Consider the following 23819-nt stretch of genomic DNA (forward strand, 5'->3'; position numbering starts at 1 on the left):
CTGCTTACCTAAGGAAGAGGGAGGACTAGGTCTTAAGCGTTTCACAACCTGGAACTCAGTCCTATCACTGGCGGTATTCTGGCTTCTTGTATCAGATAGCCAATCCTTATGGGTCAAATGGCACAAACACCACCACATCAAAGACTCCAGCGTCTGGCTCATGGAACAGAACCCCTCTTATCCTTGGACCTGGAATGCGCTGCTGAGTCTTAAGCATCTGGCTGAGAGGTTTGTCTCCTATACAGTCAACAATGGGCTAGAAACAAAGTTCTGGTTCGATTCATGGACCCTTTTTGGTAATCTGCTAAATATATTGGAGAAGGAGGTCCTCGACAGTTAAGAATCCCTCTCCACTCTACAGTCTCTGAGGTTTGTTCAGATGGATATTGGAAGCTGCCTTCTCCTAGATCAGACAACGCGTTGTCGCTCCATATCTATCTTACAACGATCCCTGTCCCAAAACCCCAAGATGGTAATGACTCAGTGCACTGGCAAGTAAATGACTCTGCTTGCTCCGCTTACTCTGCCTCCAAGACTTGGGATGCTCTCCGCTAGTCAGATAGCAAGAAACCTTGGGCAACTTCGATATGGTTCAAAGGTGCGATTCCGAAAATGGCTTTTAACATGTGGGTTTCTCAACTCAACAGACTACCAACCAGATCAAGGATCTCCCGGTGGGCGCCACAGACCTCCTCGCTCTGCTGCCTCTGCAACACGCTTGAAGAAACTCGAGACCACCTGCTCATCACATGTGACTTCAGCTCTGAAGTGTGGTCACTGGTCCTCTCAAGGCTAAACCGCTCCAGGAATCTTCTCTCCTGGTCTGAGTTGATGTCTTGGATCCGAGCTTCTTCACCGCAATCTCCTTCAACTCTAAGAAAGGTAACAGCTCAAGCAACGATCTATCATCTCTGGAAGCAGCGCAACAATGTCCTCCACAACAGTGTATCCATCCCGCCGCACGCTCTGTTTCGCATCATTGACAAGGAAATTCGCAACATCATCTCAGCCAGGAAGGACAGAAAAGCTTTCCGTGGTCTGATGGTTATTTGGCTCACTTGAAACCTCTGTCTTCTTGTTGGCCTAAATCTAGTCTGCTGTCTTGTTTTTAATTTTTTTGCCTTGACAGCCTATCTCTTCGATTGTACTCATTTGTATTTTCAGAACTTTTATTTTTAATGATATTAACAAGTTAGCAACAAAAAAAAAACTAAGCATTAAAATTATCAAACAGATAAAAACTTCTAAATTGTAATAAATTAATATATCAGATATTTATTGAAGTTAATTATTTTAAAATAAGACTTCCATTTAATAAAATTGAAATTTAGACAAATTTTGGAAATCATGTGAAATTTCAACTAACCAAAAACATGATGTCTTAAACATATAAAATCAATATCAATATAAACGTCCAAAAGAATGTAATTATGTAAAAATATAGATATGAAAAGAACTGACGACAACAAAAAATAAAAACTGAATATAATTAAACATATAGAGAAAAGATTAAAATATAAATGGCAAAGTGTACATTATACAAAGATAAACTTTTAAACCGAGACGACAAAGTGAAGTAAGACGGAGGCTACACCTAAGTACAAAAACAATAAAAAAACATACAATGAAATGAAGGTTTAATAAATTATCCTGTAGACTATATTTGCGAAGTGATTTTGCCACATGTCATTTTCACAATCAATTTCACGAAAATTGATGACATGGCTTACATCTAAATATGACATGAACAATAACATTTATTGTTGATATATATTTTTGGTAAATTTACATTTAATGCCGATTTATATTTTGGTAAACTTTTTAAAATATGGTAATAACTCATAAATCATCCCTAAAATAAATATATTCAAATATGAATTATAAATTTCGGAATTTTATTTAATTTTACTTTTATAATTATAAAATTTTTATTACTAAAATTTTCAAAATTTTCTACATCTTTTAAAAAAGTAAATAAATTTTTAATCGTAATATCATTAGTTTCTTTTAGATATCTAAAATTTTTTAAAATATTGTTTAGTTTTAATCTCTATAATATTATTTGAGAAGTCAGTTTCCTATGTGTCACGCTCACGTTAATTCTTATGATGGTTAATTATAATAGTACCCTTAATGAATCAAATATATCTATTTGTCATTATTAAAAAGAAAAAATTTCCTTTTTATTTTGGTTTCCTTCTCTAAATAACCTATATAATGAAATTTTTTTGTAAATTTTAAAAACGAAAAATATATTTTATATATAATGCGATTCACTAAAAGGAAACTTAACAAAAATAATTTTTATTTTAGAGTAAATAAATAATTATCCTTTAAAATATAATCTTAAACAACATAATAAATATTTTAATATAAATATTTTATTTTAATTAATCTATTTCTCAAATTTATTACAAAAAAAAATTAAATAACATAACACAAGATATTTTAATGAATAAAAATGCATTTTTTATTTAGTTTGAAGGAATATATGTAACACAATATATCCACAAAATGAATAATTCGACTAATCTAATTTTTAATACAAAATCAAACACTTAACTAAATATAATGTATTATTGTTCATATTAATATTTTTTATAAATATAAACTATAGAACAATGTAACATACTATTAACTAATATGAGATCTCAATTAATATTATGAATATATATTAACCAACTATTACAACTAAGTTCTTTTCTATAATTTATATATATGCATGAGGTTTCATAATACTATTGTTGTTATATTAATATCAGTAACTTTGAGTTAATTAAAACTTTAATTTATTTTTACTATTTAATTCTAAAAATAAATTATATTAAATTATACATAATATTTCTAAAATATATTTACAAATCTAAGGCAGTATCAAATTAAATGTAAACAACAAAATTAATCAATATTTTAATCTATAGAATAAACAAATTATGGTTGAATCGGAAAATTAGATATTATCCTATATATCCAAAATTATACCTATGATTAAAATAAAATAATATTATTTGAAAAAATTGCATACTGATTACAATATAAATTACATAGTAATTTAAAAATAAAAAAATTATAGCAAACTATTTAATATATTCATTTCATAAATATTTATATCCGTGCATGTGCACGGGAAAATCACCTAGTTTTATTATAAGTACATATTTGTGGGACTAATTATCTAGGATGAAAGAAGCATTGTTATAAAATTATTGAACATTAACAAGTGGAAAAGAAAACCATGTTGGTGAAGAAAACTACACCTATATATATATAAAGATTACGTATCATATTAATTAACCATATGCGATATGTTTTTAAATTAATTTAAATAAAATTAAAAAATAATACGCGCCCCCAACACTACTACTTAGAGTTTGCTGTAGTAACTCTGTAAAATTTGCTCAAAGTTTGAAACGAGAACCAACAAAAAAATTACAAAAAATGTACATCATATCATCATATAACCCAAAAGATCAACAAAAATTAATGACTGAGATGAAAAAATGACATTAAACGAATTCTTTACATTTAGTGTGTTAGTTATGATACTCATTTTTTTGTGTAATTATCAAAACAAAATATGTGGTATAAAATAAGATAACGAACAAATTTATTCCAAGTTTATTGAAAAAAAACAAGAAGTATTGAAAATTATTTAACAAATAAATACTTATTGAAATACGAACTCAAACAAAACAACTCAGCTAATAGTGAAAGGAATTTCTTCAAAACTACTATGTTTATGATTTTAAATTTGAAAAATGTTATGAACAATGTATTGTGGATATCCATTAACCAGCTTGGTCCATCAAGAAAAAACAGCCGGCCCATTAGAATAGAGTTAGAGTCTATGCCCATTTATGACCCATTATGTATTAGGTCCATTTGTCTTATGACGGTCTATGTAACTCTTATATAAGGAGCACTTATGTTATGAAATAAACTATCCTTTCAGAACATGTTATCAGCACGAGTTGCTCCCTAAACCCTAGAATCTAGCCGACGGCCACAATAATTCTAATTCCGGCGCAACTTCAAATCCTTCGTTCTTTACAACCGTAAAGATCCAGACAACGAGTAATATATAAAATTGAAGCTCTCGACGAGACGAATCCAAGTCCGCAAACCTCACATCGATCCGATCTTAGACGCTCCCTCGCGCTCTGTTTCAGTACGCGCCGCCAGTAACCCTAAAAACCCTAATTCCGGCGCAACTTCAAATCGATCGATCTCTTCAACACTAAGGAACTAGACGACGATCCACATATCAAATTGAAGCTCTTGACGAGATGAATCCATCAGCGCAAACCTCTCATCGATCCGATCTCAGACGCGCCCTCACTCTCAGCTACAATACGCGGCGCCGTCTTAGTCTTTGGAACCCTAATCCGAACCAACAAGATTTTCTAGCCAAATTCAAATCCTGTTGAAAGATAAGTTTATCATACCTCAGTTGTTTGATTATACCTTGGTTAGATTAAGCTATTCAAGTAATCTAATACTCTTTGTTTTGTTTCATGAGCTGAGAGAAGTTAGTGCAAAGAACCCTAAATTGTTTTTGCTTGCATTCTGGCTTGCATACATCCGATCAGCTAAAGCCCTTAAGTGTCCCTGATCCTAGACATTCGCAGCTCCCTGTTCACAAAAGAGTCAGCGTCCGTCTGCATGCAAGATAGAGGTTCATCCGACTTTGGTGGTCCGGTTCAACCCTTCAAACTCTGGTATACCGATTAAACTAAGAACATAGTGATTAAACCCTAAAACCTAATTATGGACTTGAAACCATAAAACCCTAGAATTGAATCCGATTCTTTGAGTTGTTTAATCTTTGATGTTCTGAGGTTTTAAAATTGATAATTGATTGAGAGATTGATTGAAATTTTCCTGATTGTTAAATTAAAAGATTTTCTTTTATAGAAAGTTTCTTTTTATAATTTTTTTTTTATAGAAAGTTTTTTTATAGAAAGTTTCTTTTATAGAAAGTTTCCTTTTCTGGAATTTTTCTTTTATGCTTACTTTCCCGATTCATTGATCATCTAGAAATTGTTTACTAAGATTGCATCATGAAATTGAATTCCTAAAGGCCTTGAAACCTTGTTTGAATTCCCAAAGGCCTTGAAAACCTTAAATCCGAATTGGTTAGCATTAAGGTTTATTATTGTTTTTCATACTTGATGCATCATTGATAGTGCTCAAATTACCCTGTAGAGCTTACTCTCTCAAATAAGAGGTACAGTTGTAGTACTTAGGGATCGAATCATGAGGAGCTAGGGAACCAATTAAATCTAATCAATTAATCAATCCTAGGTGAAGTTGGTTTTAATAATCAAATGTAAATGACAATTCCTAAAATGAGTAAGGTAGTTGCTCTAACTAACAATATGATGGTTGTTTAAATGATAATGAAAAGTACTAGACTTAGGGCTTTTATTCAGGAATGAAGATTATAATATCTATAAATGTCTAACAAATTGCTTGCATGATACTATAGAACTCAGTCGCTTAACTCTCAGTGATGTCTCACTGGTTAAATTTTAAAAATATTTTATATAAACAAATTATCAATTTTCATTATTTAAATTTTATTAGTTAAAAAATAAAACCATAATGTAATTTTCTAGTTTGATTTACTCGAGTTTACTTTAACTTTATAATTTTATTTTATTAATATTGTAATAATAATAATTAAAAATTTATAGAGTTATTTTATTCATATTATATTTTATTCAGTTAATTTTTATTTTTAATTATTTCTAATAAATATATACAGTAATAAAAATAATATACAAGTTGATAAATATACAATTATAACTACACTTATTTTGATAATAAAAATATGATTCATAAATTGATGAAAAAATTAAATTCGGAATTATTATTTATATATATAATTATATTATTTTAATAGATATAGAAAAGTTATTATTTATTAGTATTACCATATTTCTAAAATCTTACCAAATTGGATACTTGTAGAAAATAATATTTTTGATATAAAATTTATTAGTTATTATTATATTACAAAACTTTGCCAAAAATATGAATCCGTATATAGAAAATAGCCATTACCATATTTAAGAAATCTTACCAAAAACATAAATCTTAATATAGAAAATTTTACATCTCACAATTTGATCGATGTCATCTTATATGTATTTCTAATAAATATATACATTAATATGAATAACATATATAAGTTGATAAATATATAATTATAACTACACTTATTTTGATAATAAAAATGAATCATAAATTGATTAAAAAAAATTCGGAATTATTATTTATATATATATAATTATATTATTTTAATAGATATAGAAAAGTAATTACTTATTATTATTACCATATTTCTAAAATATTACCAAATTGGATACTTGTAGAAAAATAATATTTTTGATATAAAATTTATTAGTTATTACTATATTACGAAACTTTGCAAAAATATGAATCCGTATATAGAAAATAGTAATTACCATATTTATGAAATCTTACCAAAAATATAAATCTTAATATATAAAATTTTACATGTCACAATTAGATCGATGCCATGTCATATTTTTTTTAAGTCATGTCATCTTTTTTTGTTGAGAACAATTGTAGTGATGACACATGTACAAATCACTTCTCAAATATAGTCTAGGGGATAGATAGATGAAAGACTTGCATAGATAAGGAGTAGAAAACAAATGGAGTTCACAAATCTCTCCAATCTCTCAAAACATATAAAACTCTAGTCTCTCTCTCACACTCTCTACTTTGCCTTTCAAGACTTGCTTTTCTTAAACTCTTCAAAGTTTGCCGTCAAAAACACTTAGCAGGAATATTTAACCATTTCCATTAGGTTAAAAACTCGTCAGGGGCAATCTCGTAATTTGGTGAAGTCTTGGTGAAGTAGTAGGCTAAACCATTTCGTCCTCGATATTGACCGATAACACTAGATGTGTATCGATCGATTATAATCTTCTAGTATGCGGATCTTCTCAGCTACATCGATCGACAACTCTGGATGAGTATCGATCGATTCTTATCACAATGTTGACTTCCGAATTGGTCTTGAATGGTCAACTCAGGTGTATTATCTCTTGTACTCCAGAATGCTCCAAAAACATCACTTTATCACGAAACGCTTCTGAACCTGAAAACATACCTAACAGGCTAGAAAACACATTAGTTATATTAAAATACTAGTATACCATGGTAGAAAACGGGTGAAATCCATGGTATATCAATCATGATTGTATGGCCGTGTGGCCTCATTGCATATCACCCCTATAGTCGTGTGGCTTGTTTATTAGGAAAGCATTAACTCGATTGTCTGCTTGATCACACGATTTATATGCATTGATTTTCTTATAAAGATTGAGTGATATATGATATGAGATGTCGAAAATCAACTTGGATAATGCTGCCCTAAATCTCTAAGGAGATAATCATTTGAAATGGGCACTGGATACTGAGGTTATCCTAGAGTCAATGAATGAATCACAGAAGGCGATATTGCCAAATGAGAAAGATTGATACAAGGCAATATTAGTTATTAGCCACCATCTAAATAAGAGTCTAAAGAAATCAGTATCTCAGTAAATAAAATCCACTAGAGCTTTGGACCGCCTTACAACGGAGATATGATCACCAGAAAATGGTGCTATTACCAAAGAATAAATTTGAGTGGAAGAACCTGAGATTCCAAGACTATAAGTCTGTGGATGAATATAACTCGGTTCTGTTTAAGATAGTTTCAATGTTGAAACAATGTGGTGAAGAAGTAACTGAACAAGAGATACTTAATAAAATCTTCTCTAATGTGTTACTACAACAGCAGTATAGAGAAAGAGGTTTCACCACCTATACTGATTTGATCTCATGTTTACTATTGGCTGAGAGCAATAATGAGTTATTAATGAGAAACAGTGAGATGAGACCTCCCGGTACAAAATCATTACCCGACATTTCTAGGCTGTTTTTGGGGCCTAAGAAAGAAAGTAATCTCGTCCAACACAACAACAATTCTGGCCCTAGCCGTGGGAAAGGTCATGGACGAGGTCGTGGCACATTTAAGGCACATGGGCGAGGACGAGACCGCAGTACCACACCGGTTTTAGTCGTGGTCGAGGTCGAGGTCGAAGTGTGTCTTTTAAACCTCAAATAAAATCTGATTTGTGTCACAGATGTGGTATGGGTAATCACTGGGCAAAGAATTGCCAAACTCCAAAGCACTTGTGTAAGCTTTACATAGAGAGTTTGAAGAAAAATCCGGAAGCCAACATGGCTTACCGAGATGGTGAAGATGACATGGATCACGACCATACTGATCAAATGGAGTATGAAACTCATGAAAAAGAAAATGATCAGATGGATTATGAGACTTCAGATGCCTTGAACAAAAAAAATTGACATCAAAATTCTATGATATGGATAAGAGTATATATGAGTTTATAAATGAGAGTATAGTCACTCAGCCAAGGCATTATATACATCCGATAAAAGATCCATTGAGTTATAAAGATTTGAAAATGAATGGTTTCCGCATTGAACCAATGGGCAAAGGAAACAAAGTTTCTTCAGATATATGAGAACAGAAAAATTGCCCAAGACCATAGAAAATGGTCGAGACTATACATGCATTCTCTACTGATCTAGACTATGCCAAGGATCAGTATGATAAAAGCACAAGGCCTAGATAACCAGATTGTTTGACCCACGAAATTAAACACTTTATGGTATGACCGGATTAGCCATCCTTGTCCAAACTTGATGCAAAGTTTAATATTACAAAGGCACAAAGAGTTGTTCCCATAGAATCTCACGTTGTGAAACATGTACACACGGGAAACTCATGAGGCTTAATTGTCCCAAGCATTACGAAATGGCAAAATGGTTTAGTGTCTTTATACATCACGAAATTATAGTATGGTCATGAGGGGGAGAGAGGATAAACCCATGATCAATACTATATGTTTGTGTACTATGGTCTAAAACCATGTTATAAAGGTTCGGCCGAAATAAGCTATTTCCCATAAAGGATCGGCTATGAAAAGTCTATAAGCTTGGAGACATTATGGATTTACATGTATAAAAGATAAGATGCATCAGGCCATATAAAGTGAGCATAGATATTCCCATCTAAGTATGATAAAGGGTCATGATCCAGACACCATTCTAAAAGATTATGTATAGACCACCACAAACATATGTGTCGTCTAGGATGGAACCTCATAAGAAGATGAGATAAGATTGGGAATATATGTTGGATAAAGAATATGTATTTCTCCCACGAATTCAAAGAGACCATGAGCCAAACATGGGTGATCAGATTTTGGCCAAGGTACACGAATTACATACAAGATGAATCCGGCTATCCAACATTAAAAGGAGAAAGCTATAAGTTGGTAAAGAGTAAATGTGATAAGAGAAATGGATTGGTATTAACCATCTTTTTCTTGGCAAGATCCTCGGACCAGAGAATGTGATACTGGATGACCATACAAAGAAAGAAAATCATACAAAATGATAGCCAGACAGACCCGAAAGAAAGAATGACTAAGTCATATCAGCTTAGCACTACGAAATAAATGTCCTAGTAGAGACATAATCAAGTGGCTGTAGAGTCTATACAAGATAGACCAATATGTTCCATATATAAAGAAACCTCGGAAATGAAAAGAAAGGTGCATAGAAATGACATATCCGAGGTCATAAAGGAAACCAGACCAGAACATTGAGATAAGGCCGGACGGCTCTAAGGTACAGGTACCATACAATGCGACTTGGGACGCCAAGCTGCAAAGTATTCAGTGGTCCTGATAAAAAATGAAATCTCAACCGATTGTATCATGTCTGGAACGCGATGGAACAGCATATAAGGTGTCGACACATACACATACATAAGTGATAAAGATGCATAAGAGAAAGCATTTGAGCATAACAGATATAAGCGAGGATCACGAACCCACGTGAGAGTACTCATAAAGAAAAGAAAGGGACGTGGGGTTATAAAGAAAAGAAAGATGGGCGTATGGCCATATATATATAAGAGACGCTTTCTAACCAGTGAACAGATGAGTCTTGTGAGGAAAAGAAAATCGTGAGACGTAGAACATGAACATATAGACAAGAGGTCGTCCATGTTGCTACTCAAAAGCATTCAATGGAATGGCTTGATCACACAAGGATACTCACAGGGACTAAGGAACAAGTTATAAGGAGACATGCTCCTATGTGGTGGATGCTACTACCCAATATCAAAATTGATAAGATCTGGACATATAAGAAAGATGTAGTAGACATTGAATATATCACTGGATATAAAGGTAATATAGATACATAAAAGATGAGAAAAGAAGTTCTCATAAAACAGTGTCGTTCATGAGCTGTTCATAGACTGTAGTAAAAGTAGCTGCATGTAAGGCATATAATGCATATGTAAGATAAGGCTAAGTGATACTTAGTAAATGGAGTTCTGTAAGAACGATCCATATCAGTCCATGCATATATTATGTAAGAAATTCCTTGTGTTCATACTTAAAGAAAGGATGATTAAGTTTGACTGATTCTTGGAAAGGCTATGATAAGAATACAATGATCTATAATGGAGATCATAGCCATGAAAGTGTATTTGGATCTATGATCCAACATACCAAGAATAGAATGTGATATGGTCAGAAAATAAGAGAATGAATCCATCAGATTCATGACCAAAAGATCCATATCAACCAAGATCATGTTCGGCCTGGTTCGGCCTTAATCATCTCGGTCTTGTTCCAGCCCCGTTCCGGCTCGATCCCCTCGATCCTGTTCCGACTAAACCGGTTCCAATAACCACTATATTTCAAATCGTGCTATGGCTATGGACAAGGCATGTGTCCTTGGTCCAGGAAAGACTTTACATAAGTACTTTTAAGACTTATGCACATCCGACCAAAAGAAATGTATTGATATGATTGGCGCCTTGATATGACAAGTCATACTAGGTCGGATAAGTTCTATGGATATATTCAGACCATAAGATATTTATACTAAAGCCATACATGTCTCCTGCCATAAGTGCTACTGGCACTTTACTTAGATAAATTTGGTATGTCCGGACATGGGACAATGGGACAGGATCAATATCCTAAGTTACCTTCTAAGGAACTAAGTGTTTAAGATTGATTTATACTAACCAAGCCCAAAAGAAAGGATTGTTTGGTTTTGATAAATGTTACAGGTCTATACAAGGTCTCAAACAGGTTATACACGTTTGGAGAATGATGAAGAAGCACAAAATACTACAAGTTAAGTCATGTGATATGTTAGTCGACTTCTTCACCATGTCTACACCAAGTACACGTCCATGAAGTCTACCTATCCGTTTGGGACGTGACAACAGAAGGACCAGTTCAAGCGCCCATGAAGCTAAACCACAAGAGTGTCCATGCGCCAGACTTGAAGAATATTTACGGAAGTCCAAATCAGGGGGAGTAGTGTGTGTTGTACTTTTTTTCTTTCACCAAGGTTTTGTCCTACTGGGTTTTCCTGGTAAGTTTTTAACGAGGCAACATTAAGCACACTACAAGCTCTAAATGGTTATGGCATCCAAGGAGGAGTGTTATGAATAATGTATTGTGGATGTCCATTAACCAGCCCGACCCATCAAGAAAAGACAGTCGCCCCATTAGAATAGAGTTAGAGTCTATGCCCATTTATGGCCCATTATGTATTAGGTTCATTTGTCTTATGACGGTCTATATAACTCCTATATAAAGAACACTTATGTTATGAAATAAACTATCCTTTTACAACAAAAAAATACTTTTTCTTAATTTTTTTTTGAAAACTACACTTCTTATATCTGTAAAGATATTCTTATCCTGATTTGATTTCAAACTAACAAATTAAAACTAAATTTAAATTTAAGTTAATTAGTTTTAATTACGTTTTGAGATAAACATATATTTAAGATAGATACATGTTTATCATTTTAAATGACAAATAGATAAATTTTATAAAATGTTTTAAATTCTATATTTTTAAGAAAATATGAAATTTATATAAACAGAGAACTTACACACTTAGCAAGCATAATTCATCCCTCATACGTAGCATGCAATCTTTCTAGCTTTCTATCTTAAGTAAATATCTTATAACTAATTTTTTTTTATACTCTAATTTAGATTATGAAGAGTCTCCATTTTAATTTTTTTTCTATGATGCAACTTTTTATTGTTCATTGCTAGTCTTTCATAGTGATTATTTTTTATTGGGTTAATTTAAAGTATAGGAGTTGATGACATCTGAAACTAGCTTTGATTTATTTAATTAAAAATAAAATAATCAGGAAAGATATTAGAGGGAAAAGACGATATGAAAAAATAGAGAACAAGGAAAAGCTCCCAAATAATCAAATAACAGAAATGCTTCATGTTTTTTTTTTAAAGTAAGAAATCTATTAGTAAGTTATTATGTAAATATTAACAGTATTTTTTAAAAAAGAAAATAAATAAAATTTCAGATTGTATTGTTTAGTCAACTTACATAAATATAAACGTGAATTTATTAAAATATTAAATAAAGAAAGTTTTTTCAAACAAATCTCATGTAAGAATATTTTTCAAATTTTTTATAATTTAGAAAATATAAACCGCGTGCAGCACGGTCAATATCTCTAGTATTTTTAAATATCTAATAACGTGAGTGTGTGTGGCTGGTCTAAGTTAATTTGTTATTTCATGTTTAAATATGGTTGGTGCACACAATATAAGCGTCTATGTGGATAACTTGGTTTTTGTAGTTGTACACCTTTTGTAATGTCACATGGATAGTTTAAATTTTCTACTTTTTAGTGTCCATAATGGTTGCTCAAAAAAAAAAAATGTTGGTAATGTACACAATATGTGTGTCCTTGTGGATATCCTTGTTCATACCTTTGTAATGTCCACATGGAGAGTTTTTAGAGAAAGTCCAATAATAAATTCATTTTGTTCAGGTTTCATATCAGAGATGCCTCACTCTCTCAATTCGGACAAATTCTACAGAAACCTAAAGTTATAAAATCTGTTAACGTCCTTATTGTATTGTTCACACGATAAAGTTGAGCTGCAGTATACATGTATAATAATTAACAGTAAAATCCACTTTTCTTGAGCTGTATGAAAAGAGAAATTCGTCCCAAGTAAAGCACCAATGTCCAGTTTATGTATCTCTCTTAGCTTATAGAGGTAACATGCTAGACACAATGTTCTTCCTTTCGTGGGAGTTGTTAGAGGAAGAGGAGCCATCACCACAGTTTCCTTTAGTTCAAAAATGATACCATGAATAGTTAGGACACTTGGGAGAGCCCAACAAATCCCAGGATGGTAAGTGAAGATGTATTTTGTTCCTGAGCAAATCATTTGGTTTCTGCATACACATGAATAAGACCATTAATCATCAACCAGTTACCAAGTGACAAAATCTTAACAATTCTAGAAAAACAAAACCAAATACAAACTTTAGCAACGCATCAGCTACAATAACAACATATGTAGTCCTGTAACTAACTTCTCACCAAATTCCTATAATCTAAGTTTCAGAACCACACACTCATCTAACATGTCACAGATTTTAACAGAGCCAGAGAAAGCAAATTCTTCTGATCCAGAAAGTGTTGTTCTTGAAAATTCTGAGAAAAAGACTTGTTGCTACTTTAGTACTCTTGGGTGAGAACACGAGGAGAGAAGATTCAATCAAATCTCAACACTGCATCCTAACACAGATTTGAATGAGTCTGCAATTATTGTAACAATAATACTTTATTGGTATCATCAGCATGAGAGTCGTGAACAAATTTCTCTTGCAGGTTCTCACCAACATTCTCCATCATATGTAATGCGGAAAAAGAGAGAAGGAGGTTGGATATTTATATACGATATTAGGTTTGAATAGATACTTTATTCATAGAAGTACAGAGTATTTATACAAGTAGACTCTAGGGTATATACTGTATTCTAATCTATTTACAAGATAGTCCTTTGGTATAACTATATTACTCCATACGCCCCCTCAAGATGGAGGAACCGTAGTGACACCAATCTTGTTGCACAGGTTCTGAAACGGTAGTCGCGGAAGTGGTTTTGTGAGTCCATCAGCCAATTGATCATACGTGGAGACATGAGTTACTCACAGCATTCCATTCTGAATTTGACCTCTGACAAAAGTCAATGGCAATGTGTTTCATCTTGGAGTGGAAGACTGGGTTTTGGCAAAGATACGTCGCGCCGATGTTATCACAATAGATGGTGGGAGAAGTTGGGAGCCTGACGCCAAGTTCTGTGAGAAGGGAACAGATCCATCGTAGTTCTGCGGATGTGTTCGCAACTCCTCTGTATTCTGCCTCTGTGGAGGACCTCGCGACACCTCGCTGTTTTCGTGATGCCCAAGAAATAGGATTAGAGCCAAGGTAGATGATGAAGCCGTTCGTGGAGACATAGTCGTCTGAGTCACCGGCCCAATCTGCATCCGAGAACGCATGGAGAGGTGCTGTTGTTTGTTTCCGAAGAAGGATTCCATGACTCAAGGTACCTGAGAGGTAGCGAAGCAGTCGTTTTACAGCGAGCCAATGCGTCGAGGTAGGGAGATGCATGAACTGAGAGAGCCTGTTCACTGCATACGCGATGTCTGGTCGTGTGAGAGACAGGTACTGGAGGCTGCCAACTACTTGCCTGTACTCGCGAGGGTCAGAGAGGGGAGTGCCTGATTTCAATGTCAACTTCGGAGAAGAGGCCATAGGTGTGGAGACCGGTTTTGAGTGGAGCATATTTGTTTTGGTGAGTAGGTCAATGACATACTTTCTCTGCATTAGATGCAACCCAGCTCGTGTTCTGATGGCTTCTATGCCTAGGAAGTAGCTTAGGTTCCCCATATCCTTGATAGAGAACTTTCTTGCCAGCGTCTCAATCACACTCTGAACAAGCTGCGTCGAAGTTCCTGTAATCAAGATATCATCAACATATACAAGTACAGAGACGAAGTCTTTTCCTTGCTTTAGAATGAACAAGGAGGTATCGGAGAGAGAGTTATAAAACCCATTGCCGACTAGGAACTTCTGTAACTCAGAGTACCACGCTCTTGGTGCTTGTTTGAGTCCGTAGAGAGCTTTGCGGAGACGACACACTTTCGTTGGATTGTCTTTGTCAACGAACTCCGGCGGCTGGCATATGAACACTTCTTCTTTAAGATGCCCTTGGAGAAATGCGGTATTGACATCAATTTGCCGTATCGGCCAGGAGTTGTTGACTGCTAATCCAAGAACAATTCTGATGGTCGTTGGTTTGATAACCGGGCTGAAGGTATCTGTGTAGTCAATGCCTGGTTGTTGATGATAACCTTTTGCGACGAGACGGGCTTTGTATCGATCAATCTCTCCATTGGGGTGATATTTGATCGTGAAGATCCAGTGACATCCAACGACATTCATTCCTTGACACACTGCCTCCAAGTCCCAAGTGTGATTTTGTATATGTGAGTTGAACTCTGCAAGCATCGCTGCACGCCACTTTGGATGTTTCATCGCTTGCTGCCAGGTTGTAGGTATCCAGTGGGGATCCTCTTGAAGGTTAACATGGAGGTTGTAGCGTGTAGTAGTCTTGATGATGTTGTTCCTTGACCTCGTCGTCATCGAGTGTCGTGGTGGTGGTGGTGCCATTGGAGCTGTAGGAGACGGCACTGGCACTGTCTCTGTGTTTACCACTGGTGTCTCTGTTTCTGAGTTTTCCCTTGCTGTGTTGTTCGATTGTGCAGTGTCTGTTGTAGCCACGGACGGAGTCACTTGAGGCGAAGTTGCAGAGCTCGGAGGTGAGCTCTCCATGGTCGGCGCTGGTGACTGTACGAGTGGTGGTGTCGGGTAAATGGTAGTGTGAGGTTGGTAAGGGTGAGTTTGGGTTGGTATCTCGGGTTCAGGAGTAGCAGGAGGGTTCTTGAGACGATGATATGGGAACTCCGTTTCGTTGAACCTTACATGTCGAGACGTGTATACTCGATCAGTAGTAGGGTCTAAGCACAAGTATGCACTTTGAGACAGAGAGTATCCCACAAAAACACAAGGAGTAGATCGGTGTTCTAGCTTATTAGGAGCATATGGTCGGAGCCATGGGTAGCAAAGGCTTCCAAAGGTTCGAAGTTTGCCATAGTTTGGGGCGGTATGGAAGAGTTTTTGAAAGGGAGACTGATTAGCTAGAGTAGGGGTAGTGAGGCGATTTATCAAGAACACAGCTGTGGCAAATGCTTCTGGCCAGAATGTAAGGGGCATTTTTGCAGTTGACAAAAGTGACAGACCAGTTTCTACAATGTGTCTGTGCTTCCTCTTGGATAGGCCATTGTGTTCGGGTGTGTGGGGTGGGGTTGTTAGGTGAGAGATGCCGTTGGTTGCTAGGTAAGATCGCATGACCATGTATTCCCCTCCGTTATCAGAATATAGATGTTGAATCTTTGTTTGGAATCGGGTCTCCACTAAAGGTTTGAACTGAAGAAAAATTTCTTTAACTTGGGATTTGGCAGTAAGTGGGAAAAGCCAAGTATATCGAGTAAAGTGGTCAACAAACACAAGATAGTATTTTTGGCTTTTGTTTGAAGGGACTGGCGATTGCCAAACATCCGAGAATAAATATTGGAGAAGTTGAGAAAATTTGATTGAACTTTGGTGAAAAGGAAGTTTATGAGTTTTATTCAAAAGGCAATCATTGCAAGGAGAAGAACAAGAAGTAGTGTTTAAGCAAGGTAAAGCAAACTTTGAAACAACAAATTTGAGAATAGATATGGAGGGGTGGCCAAGCCGTTTATGCCATCGGTCCATGGAGGCTTTCGTATCAGGATAGGTTGCATAGGCTGATGGGGTTAGGTTAGGCTTGGGCCACTCATACAGATCACCCTTCGTTTGACCGTGAAGTAGCCGCGCCCCCGAGCTGAGATCCTTCATCTGAAAGTGAGCAGGAAAGAATTCAACAGAAACTTGATTAGCATTGCAGAGCCGATACACAGAGATTAAGTTCTTGTTAACATGTGGAACACACAACACATTATCGAGTTTAAGAGCTTTATGTGAAGTAGGGAAAGTCATTGAACCAGTGTGGGAGATGGACATGGTGGAGCCATCGGCAATAGCAACCTCTTCACCCCCATGGTATGGTTGGTGAAGTGCGAGATTGTTGAGGTCTGAAGTCAGATGGTGCGTCGCTCCACTGTCAAGAAGCCACGGGTTCGGGTTGTACTGCGGAGCTCCAACAAAGTTCGCTCGTGGTTGCCATGGCTGAGCAGAGTTCTGGTGTCCACCCGACATTTGAAGCTGAGTGCAGCGCCTTGCACTGTGTCCGAAGACTCCACAGATTTGGCATTTTCCTTGATAACCTCTCGGAGTCGGCTGCTGTGTGTTTTGATGTGTAGGCGCACTGAACTGTTGTTGTTGCTGCCAAGTTTGGTTTCCACGATATCCACCACGACGCGAGTTGTTGGACCTGTTGCCATTTCCTCTGTAATTAGTGTAGTTGGCTGTTACAGGTGCAGGTGAAGGTGGAGCCGCCACCGCAGTTTGAAGTTTAACCTCCTGATTGATGAGCTTCTCGTGGAGCTCTGCTAGCGATGGGGCTGTGTCCCTGCTTTCCACTTGATCAACCATTGTTTTGTATTCTTCTGGAAGTCCCCCTAGGATCTTTTCAATCTGATCCTCAAGATCCAATGGTTTCCCGAGGATAGCAAGTTGGTCAAATCGAGTGGTGAAGCCTTGGAAGTACTCGTTGATGGATTTGCTTCCCTTCGTCCAGCTATCGATTTGTTGCCTAATCTGCTTGACGTGTCCTCTTGTCGGCTTCGCGTACGTTGCATTGAGTATTGTCCAGATTTCTGCAGAGGTGTTTGTGGTTGAGAGGATTGGTTGGATCGATGGAGTGATAGCACCGAGAAGGCCGCTGTAGACAAGCTTGTCTTGGCGCTTCCAAAGGGTAAAGGCAGGATTCAGAACGACACCTGCATCAGTGGTGATCGTAGCCGGAGGAATCACAGAGGTGCTATCGAGGAAGCCAGCTAAATCATATGCATCAAGAAGAGCATTCACCTGTCGGTTCCACATGAGGAAGTTGGTTGATGTGAGCTTCGTCACATTCGTCATATTGACGTTCAGAAGGGTGGGCGTGGCTGAGACCGTGATTGTCTCGCTGAGAGTCGCCGGAGTTTGGGAATTTTCTGACATTGTTGTCGAGCTTGAGTACACAACGAAGAAGAAGAGAAAATTTTAAAAATTTTGGGGATGGCGGCTTATTAGAGCTGCTCTGATACCATATACGATATTAGGTTTGAATAGATACTGTCTTTTGGTATAACTATATTACTCCATAATTTATAAGGAAATGGAAGGGAACCCTAGATTTTTTTTCTAATGGGCCGTAGAAAAACACATTGACCTTAAGAAAATTTTTGGCCTGGAATATTATAATTCTCCTCTGTTAATTGGAATTCGTCCCTGAATTCCAAGCCCAGACTTCCCAGCTTAACATCAATTATAGAAATGGACTCACACAATCACATATCAATCAAGGGAGGCACACAAGGCGAGAAATAATTTTACTCAAAAAACTCTTTTAGAAAACCAACGAATGAATTAAGCTCGGAAAAAATCCTGCAAGTAAATAGATCTTAACAAAACCGGTAACAGAAGTATAAATATAGTGTGTGGTTTTAAAATCATTTCACAACTTTTTAGATGTTATAACTTTAACGGATATTTTCTAAACAAGATTTTGAAAATGTCAGAAATGCCGATCCCTTAGGATAGTACTAAGAGGGATCTTAGTCCCCCACTCTAATACCAATTGTAACGGCCCACTCCACCAGCGTCCAATCAGAGTTACAAAGCTGGTGTTATGGACACATGTCTAATCATTATTAGATAACCCTACGTGTCCTGTTACCGGTCCCAAAAGTCGACAAACGCACTCCTTCTGTGAAATACTATCCCAACCGTATCCACACACTTCTACTTAAAGTCCTGCACACATGGAAATGTAAAGGTAAGGATAATAAATTGGATTACTCAATGAAGTGACTCTAGACCAGCCTGCCCGCATGACACTCTAAACTACTCGATGCAAGAACTAAGGCTGACTAGCCACTATAATCAAACTATGCAACATATCATTTCTAACATCTATGCATCTCTATCAACCTAGCGATCAATCAACACAATGAACTCATTCATTGCTACACGTAACTCAATAGACTTGACCGACTCAACATACAAAAACCGACTCAACAAACCAGCACGCCAAACCAGTACTCGTCAAACCGGCACGCCAAACTGGCAATCGCCAAACCAGCACTCGCCAAACCGGCACTCGCCAAACCAGCACACCACGAGCGTCATTAAAATTCATATAGACTCATTAAAGACCTTTTGCATGCGGACATGTCTCCGCCACGAGCGATCCTAATCGCTATCGACATCGCTGCTAATTCATACCGTAAACCACGGCTTCCTCCCCTTTGTTACCACCCTTCTTCTTCGACGCGTTCTAGCGCACTAAAATTGATCGACGGGATTCGTTATCGCCTATCGTAACTGATCAACGGCATTCGTTATCACCCAAACATAATTGATCGACGGAATTTGAATTGCCCAAACATAATTGATCGATGGCATTTGATTTCCCAAACATAATTGATCGGCGGCGCTCACATCGTCCTACCTAACTGATCAACGGGTCACAACACCCACTGTCTCAATGACTTCCAATGTTATCACACAACTCATCATCTCATTCACATCTCTTTCATTCTTATCACACATCTCATTCATTCTCAACACACAAACAGTTTATCCTTTAACAACCTATCATTTATTAGGTTCTTTCATCACAATCAACAACTCATTTCGATGTTATCAAAAAACTTATCATCTTATTCACATTATTTTCATTCTTATCACATCATTTTCTAGACGCACACCCATTCTCGGTGTTCCAAACAGGACAACATATAAATTCATTTACTCTTACTCATTATCATTCTCGTTCTCATTCTCATACTCATTCTCATTTCTTTATTCATTCCTTTACACTTAGACTCATTCGCAACCATAAAACTGATACCAATTGACATCTCACTCACACACATCTATAATTCACATTAGATACCAATTGTGATATTATTTTACATTCATCCTTCAATCACATTCAATACCACTTGTACTTCTATAATCTTAAACATTCACTTCTTTCTATCAACCTAACTTTCATGCATCATTCATCACATAAGAATCATAACAACCAATCGCACAAGCAATCATCGTAATTATTCATCCACATAAACACAAGGCGGTTCATTAAGTTTTTTAAAACAATGTGGAGGTTCTTATGCGTCATGATCCTTTCATCTAGTAACCTAGTAACTATTATGAACTAGCAACCTAAATCTCAAACAAGATCTAATCAGACCTAGAACCAACATAAAGGAGTACATGAAAGGAGACTAGGTTCGGATCACCTCACCTGAGATTAGTTATGAACAGATCTGGAACAATGTAACGAGGGAACAAGAGAGGGACGAAATCTGGCCACCACCACACCACACGGCCACTACCACCACTCGAACGACCACCACACACGACCATCGGCAGCTCGGCTTTCTCTCAAGACGACTTGTGGCAAGGAGAGAGAAAGAGATCCGGTGAGGAGAGAGAAGAGAAGAGAAGAGAGAGCCGTGAGAAAGGAATAGAGAAAAGGAAACGAGAAGCTTGACGGCTAGGGTTTTGTAGTCTCCCTAAATTCATGCAGGGCTCCGTTTCAGATTTGGAATGGAAAAAAAGAGAAAGAGGCTGAATATTTATAAGAAAGGGAAAGGAACCCTAATTTTTTTCTGATGAATCGTAGAGAAGCACAATCTCCTAAGAAAATTTTGGGCCAGGTATCGGAATGTTACATGTTTGTTTTGTGAAATGAATCCATGATTTATTAAGGTTTGTCGTTTTCCCTGTAAATAGGGGTGGGCGTTCAGGTATCCATTCGGGTTCGGTTCAGGTCTATTCGGGTTTCGGATTTTCGGAGTCAAAGATTTCAGCCCTATTCGGGTATTTCTAAATTTCGGTTCAGGTTCTGTTCAGATCCTTGCGGGTTCGGTTCGGGTTCGGAAAACCCATTTAAATTATTTTTAAAATTTTTAAAATTCATTATATACTTTAAACTTCACAAAATCTATAAACAAAATAAATATTACATATAAATTTGAATAACATGTGTTAAAATACCAAAACTTAACATATAAATTGGTTTAATTTGAATATTTAGAATGAGAATCAATATATATATTAAATGTTATTGGTGTTTTGAATATACTTTAACTATTTAGACATGTACTTTTGACTATTTGTATATATTTTTCAAGTATGGACAATTAAAAATATCATATATTTTTGGATGCCTTTTAATATACATTAAATCTAAAATTAGTTAATATATATAGGTATATTAATCTATTTCAGATACATTCGGGTACCCGAAATATTTCAGTTCGGATCGGGTTCGGGTTTGGTTTTTTAAATACCAAAAATTTGAATCCGTTCGGATTTTTTATCAATTTTGATTCGAGTTTGGTACTATTTTCGGGTCGGATTCGATTCGGTTCTTTGGGTTCTGTTTTTTTGCCCAGCCCTACCCGTAAACGAGCGTTTGAAGTTCCAAGTAAAACGACCTGACCTTCGCAAACCATATTCCATCTATACTATTAAAACTGAAATACATTTTTTTATATCCCCTTAGTTTTTCTTAAATATTACAACTGTGCCACTCCTATATTAATGGTAATCATCATATTTTTATTTAACTAGAATCAGCACCATTATTGTTTCAAGAGATTTTGTTCCTAATTAATAGGAAACTAAATTTATCCATAAATGCTTCAGTTATTAAAAGAAAAAAATATGGTTCTGTTCGTACGTGATAAACTGCTCTACTTAAAAATCAATTAGTTCTAATTTAAAATATTTTAAATAAACTATATAACAACTATTAAAAGTTTAAAACTAATTGAATAACTACTAAAATGTCGTTTTATCATAATATTTAAATAGTTGTAAAGCAATAAAAATAAGTTATTCATTAATCAATATAATTTTATAATTACTAATAAATTATATTATTCAAAAAACTGGATTGCCCGATTACTTTTATCATAAATATTTCAAAGTATCCAAATTTCTCAAAAAATATAATCATCCGAATATTTTTATCAGAGTTATCTTATATTTTATTAAAAACTTTAAAAATCCATTTTCACTCAAATTATTCGAAATTATCCGAAAAATATAAACCAAACCAAATATATTTGAAATTTTATCGGGTTTCTAGCATTTTTATTTGAATCAAATCAAAAACTAAAAACCAAACCCTATTTAATAAACAATCGATTGGTTTCTATATCTCTTAAATCAAAGAGCTAAAAATCATAATCAAACCAAAATTAAACCGAAAAAATTATAACCGGATCGAAAATCAAACGTCCAAACAAACCTGAACATATTAGTTAACAAATGAACATGTTAATAATTTTATCAAAAAATAATCCGCGCTTTTTAAGTGCGGATCAAAATCTAGTATATATTTATTTGAACTTACATCGGTTATATTTTTATCATAAAACAGGCATTGGTTGTATCAACCTCATTTCGATTACTACTAATCATAGTAGTAGTATGATACATTTTCGAACTAAGGTTAATAAGAAAAAAAAAAGGGATCTGAAATCCAACCTGCTGCCTGCTTGTTATTATTCACTGAAATGGATCCAAGCAAATCTCATCAAACTTCGACTATTTCTTTAATTGAATTGACTTTTGATGCCCACTCAACGACAACAAAACAAAGAAAAAGTTAATTCCAAAGGACAATAGCAAAAACACAAATTGCAAAGATGATAAGTTGGTTCTAATAGTTGTTGTGTGAGGTTATTTTTAGTTACTAATTAATTTCTTGAAATTTTGTACAAGATGAACTTTGATTAGATATATTCAGATTATTATTTAACTGTCACACCATATTGCAAGCTAAAATTAACACCATATATATTTTTAATTATACAAAATTATTTTTCAGTCTTTTCTTTTTACGGCTTCTTCGATCTATCTTTATAATATAATATTGGTAACAGAGAATATGTGTTTAAAAATATGATAAAATGTCGCATAATCTACTAAATTTTGTTCAGGCATTTCGTATGCATGCACACATGAACATAATTGATATAAAACAGATCTATGATAGACAAATTGTCATCATACAAACTGATCCAAATAAAAATCTTCCACGCGCGGTGACTACTGCATCCCGCCGACCATGTTTTTTTAATCTGTAAAACGACATTAGGTGTTTTATTTTATGTTTCTAAAGTTTTCTGAATTTCAACTACCAAAATCCTAATTACGATAATTAAGTAGATGATTACTCAGTTCGCGATTACTCGGGTAGAAGCTAAAAATATTTCAACTATCTGATAAAGTCTTGAATGATTTCTTATATATAAAGCTTAACTTGGTGAAACTATGAAAAGTGGATTACCAAAAAAATGCGGAAAGTGGTGTGAAATGTGGTAATGATATAATGGAGACCCAATGATGCTACAACATGTGTCTACCCATAAGCACCCAGCCTAGATGAACCACACTGTGCATTATAAAGTTGAAATTAATTATAAGATGATAAACAAAGTAAAGAACAAGAAGAAATAATTGCAAGCTTTAGCGAGGGAGAAGGGTCCCCTCAAATGCTAATAGACGATGGATCCAAAAGGTAAAATACATCTACATTACATTGTTGGGTGCAATTATTCAT

At 35.2% G+C, this 23819-nt stretch overlaps 1 protein-coding gene across 1 annotated transcript; it reads left to right on the forward strand.

The window, feature by feature from the left end:
• Nucleotides 1-612: 612 nt before the first annotated feature.
• On the forward strand, nt 613-1062 carry LOC108858367 (uncharacterized). The gene has a single exon (XM_018632307.1). The coding sequence runs from the start codon at nt 613-615 to the stop codon at nt 1060-1062; it is 450 nt and encodes a 149-aa protein (XP_018487809.1).
• The last annotated feature ends 22757 nt before the right edge of the window (nt 1063-23819 follow it).

The sequence above is a fragment of the Raphanus sativus genome, chromosome 5 (genome assembly GCF_000801105.2).
Source record: "Raphanus sativus cultivar WK10039 chromosome 5, ASM80110v3, whole genome shotgun sequence".
NCBI lineage: Eukaryota > Viridiplantae > Streptophyta > Magnoliopsida > Brassicales > Brassicaceae > Raphanus > Raphanus sativus.

Bases quoted from the DNA above. Each gene is read 5' to 3' on its own strand.
- LOC108858367 (XM_018632307.1), top strand. From the start codon at position 613: ATGGCTTTTAACATGTGGGTTTCTCAACTCAACAGACTACCAACCAGA.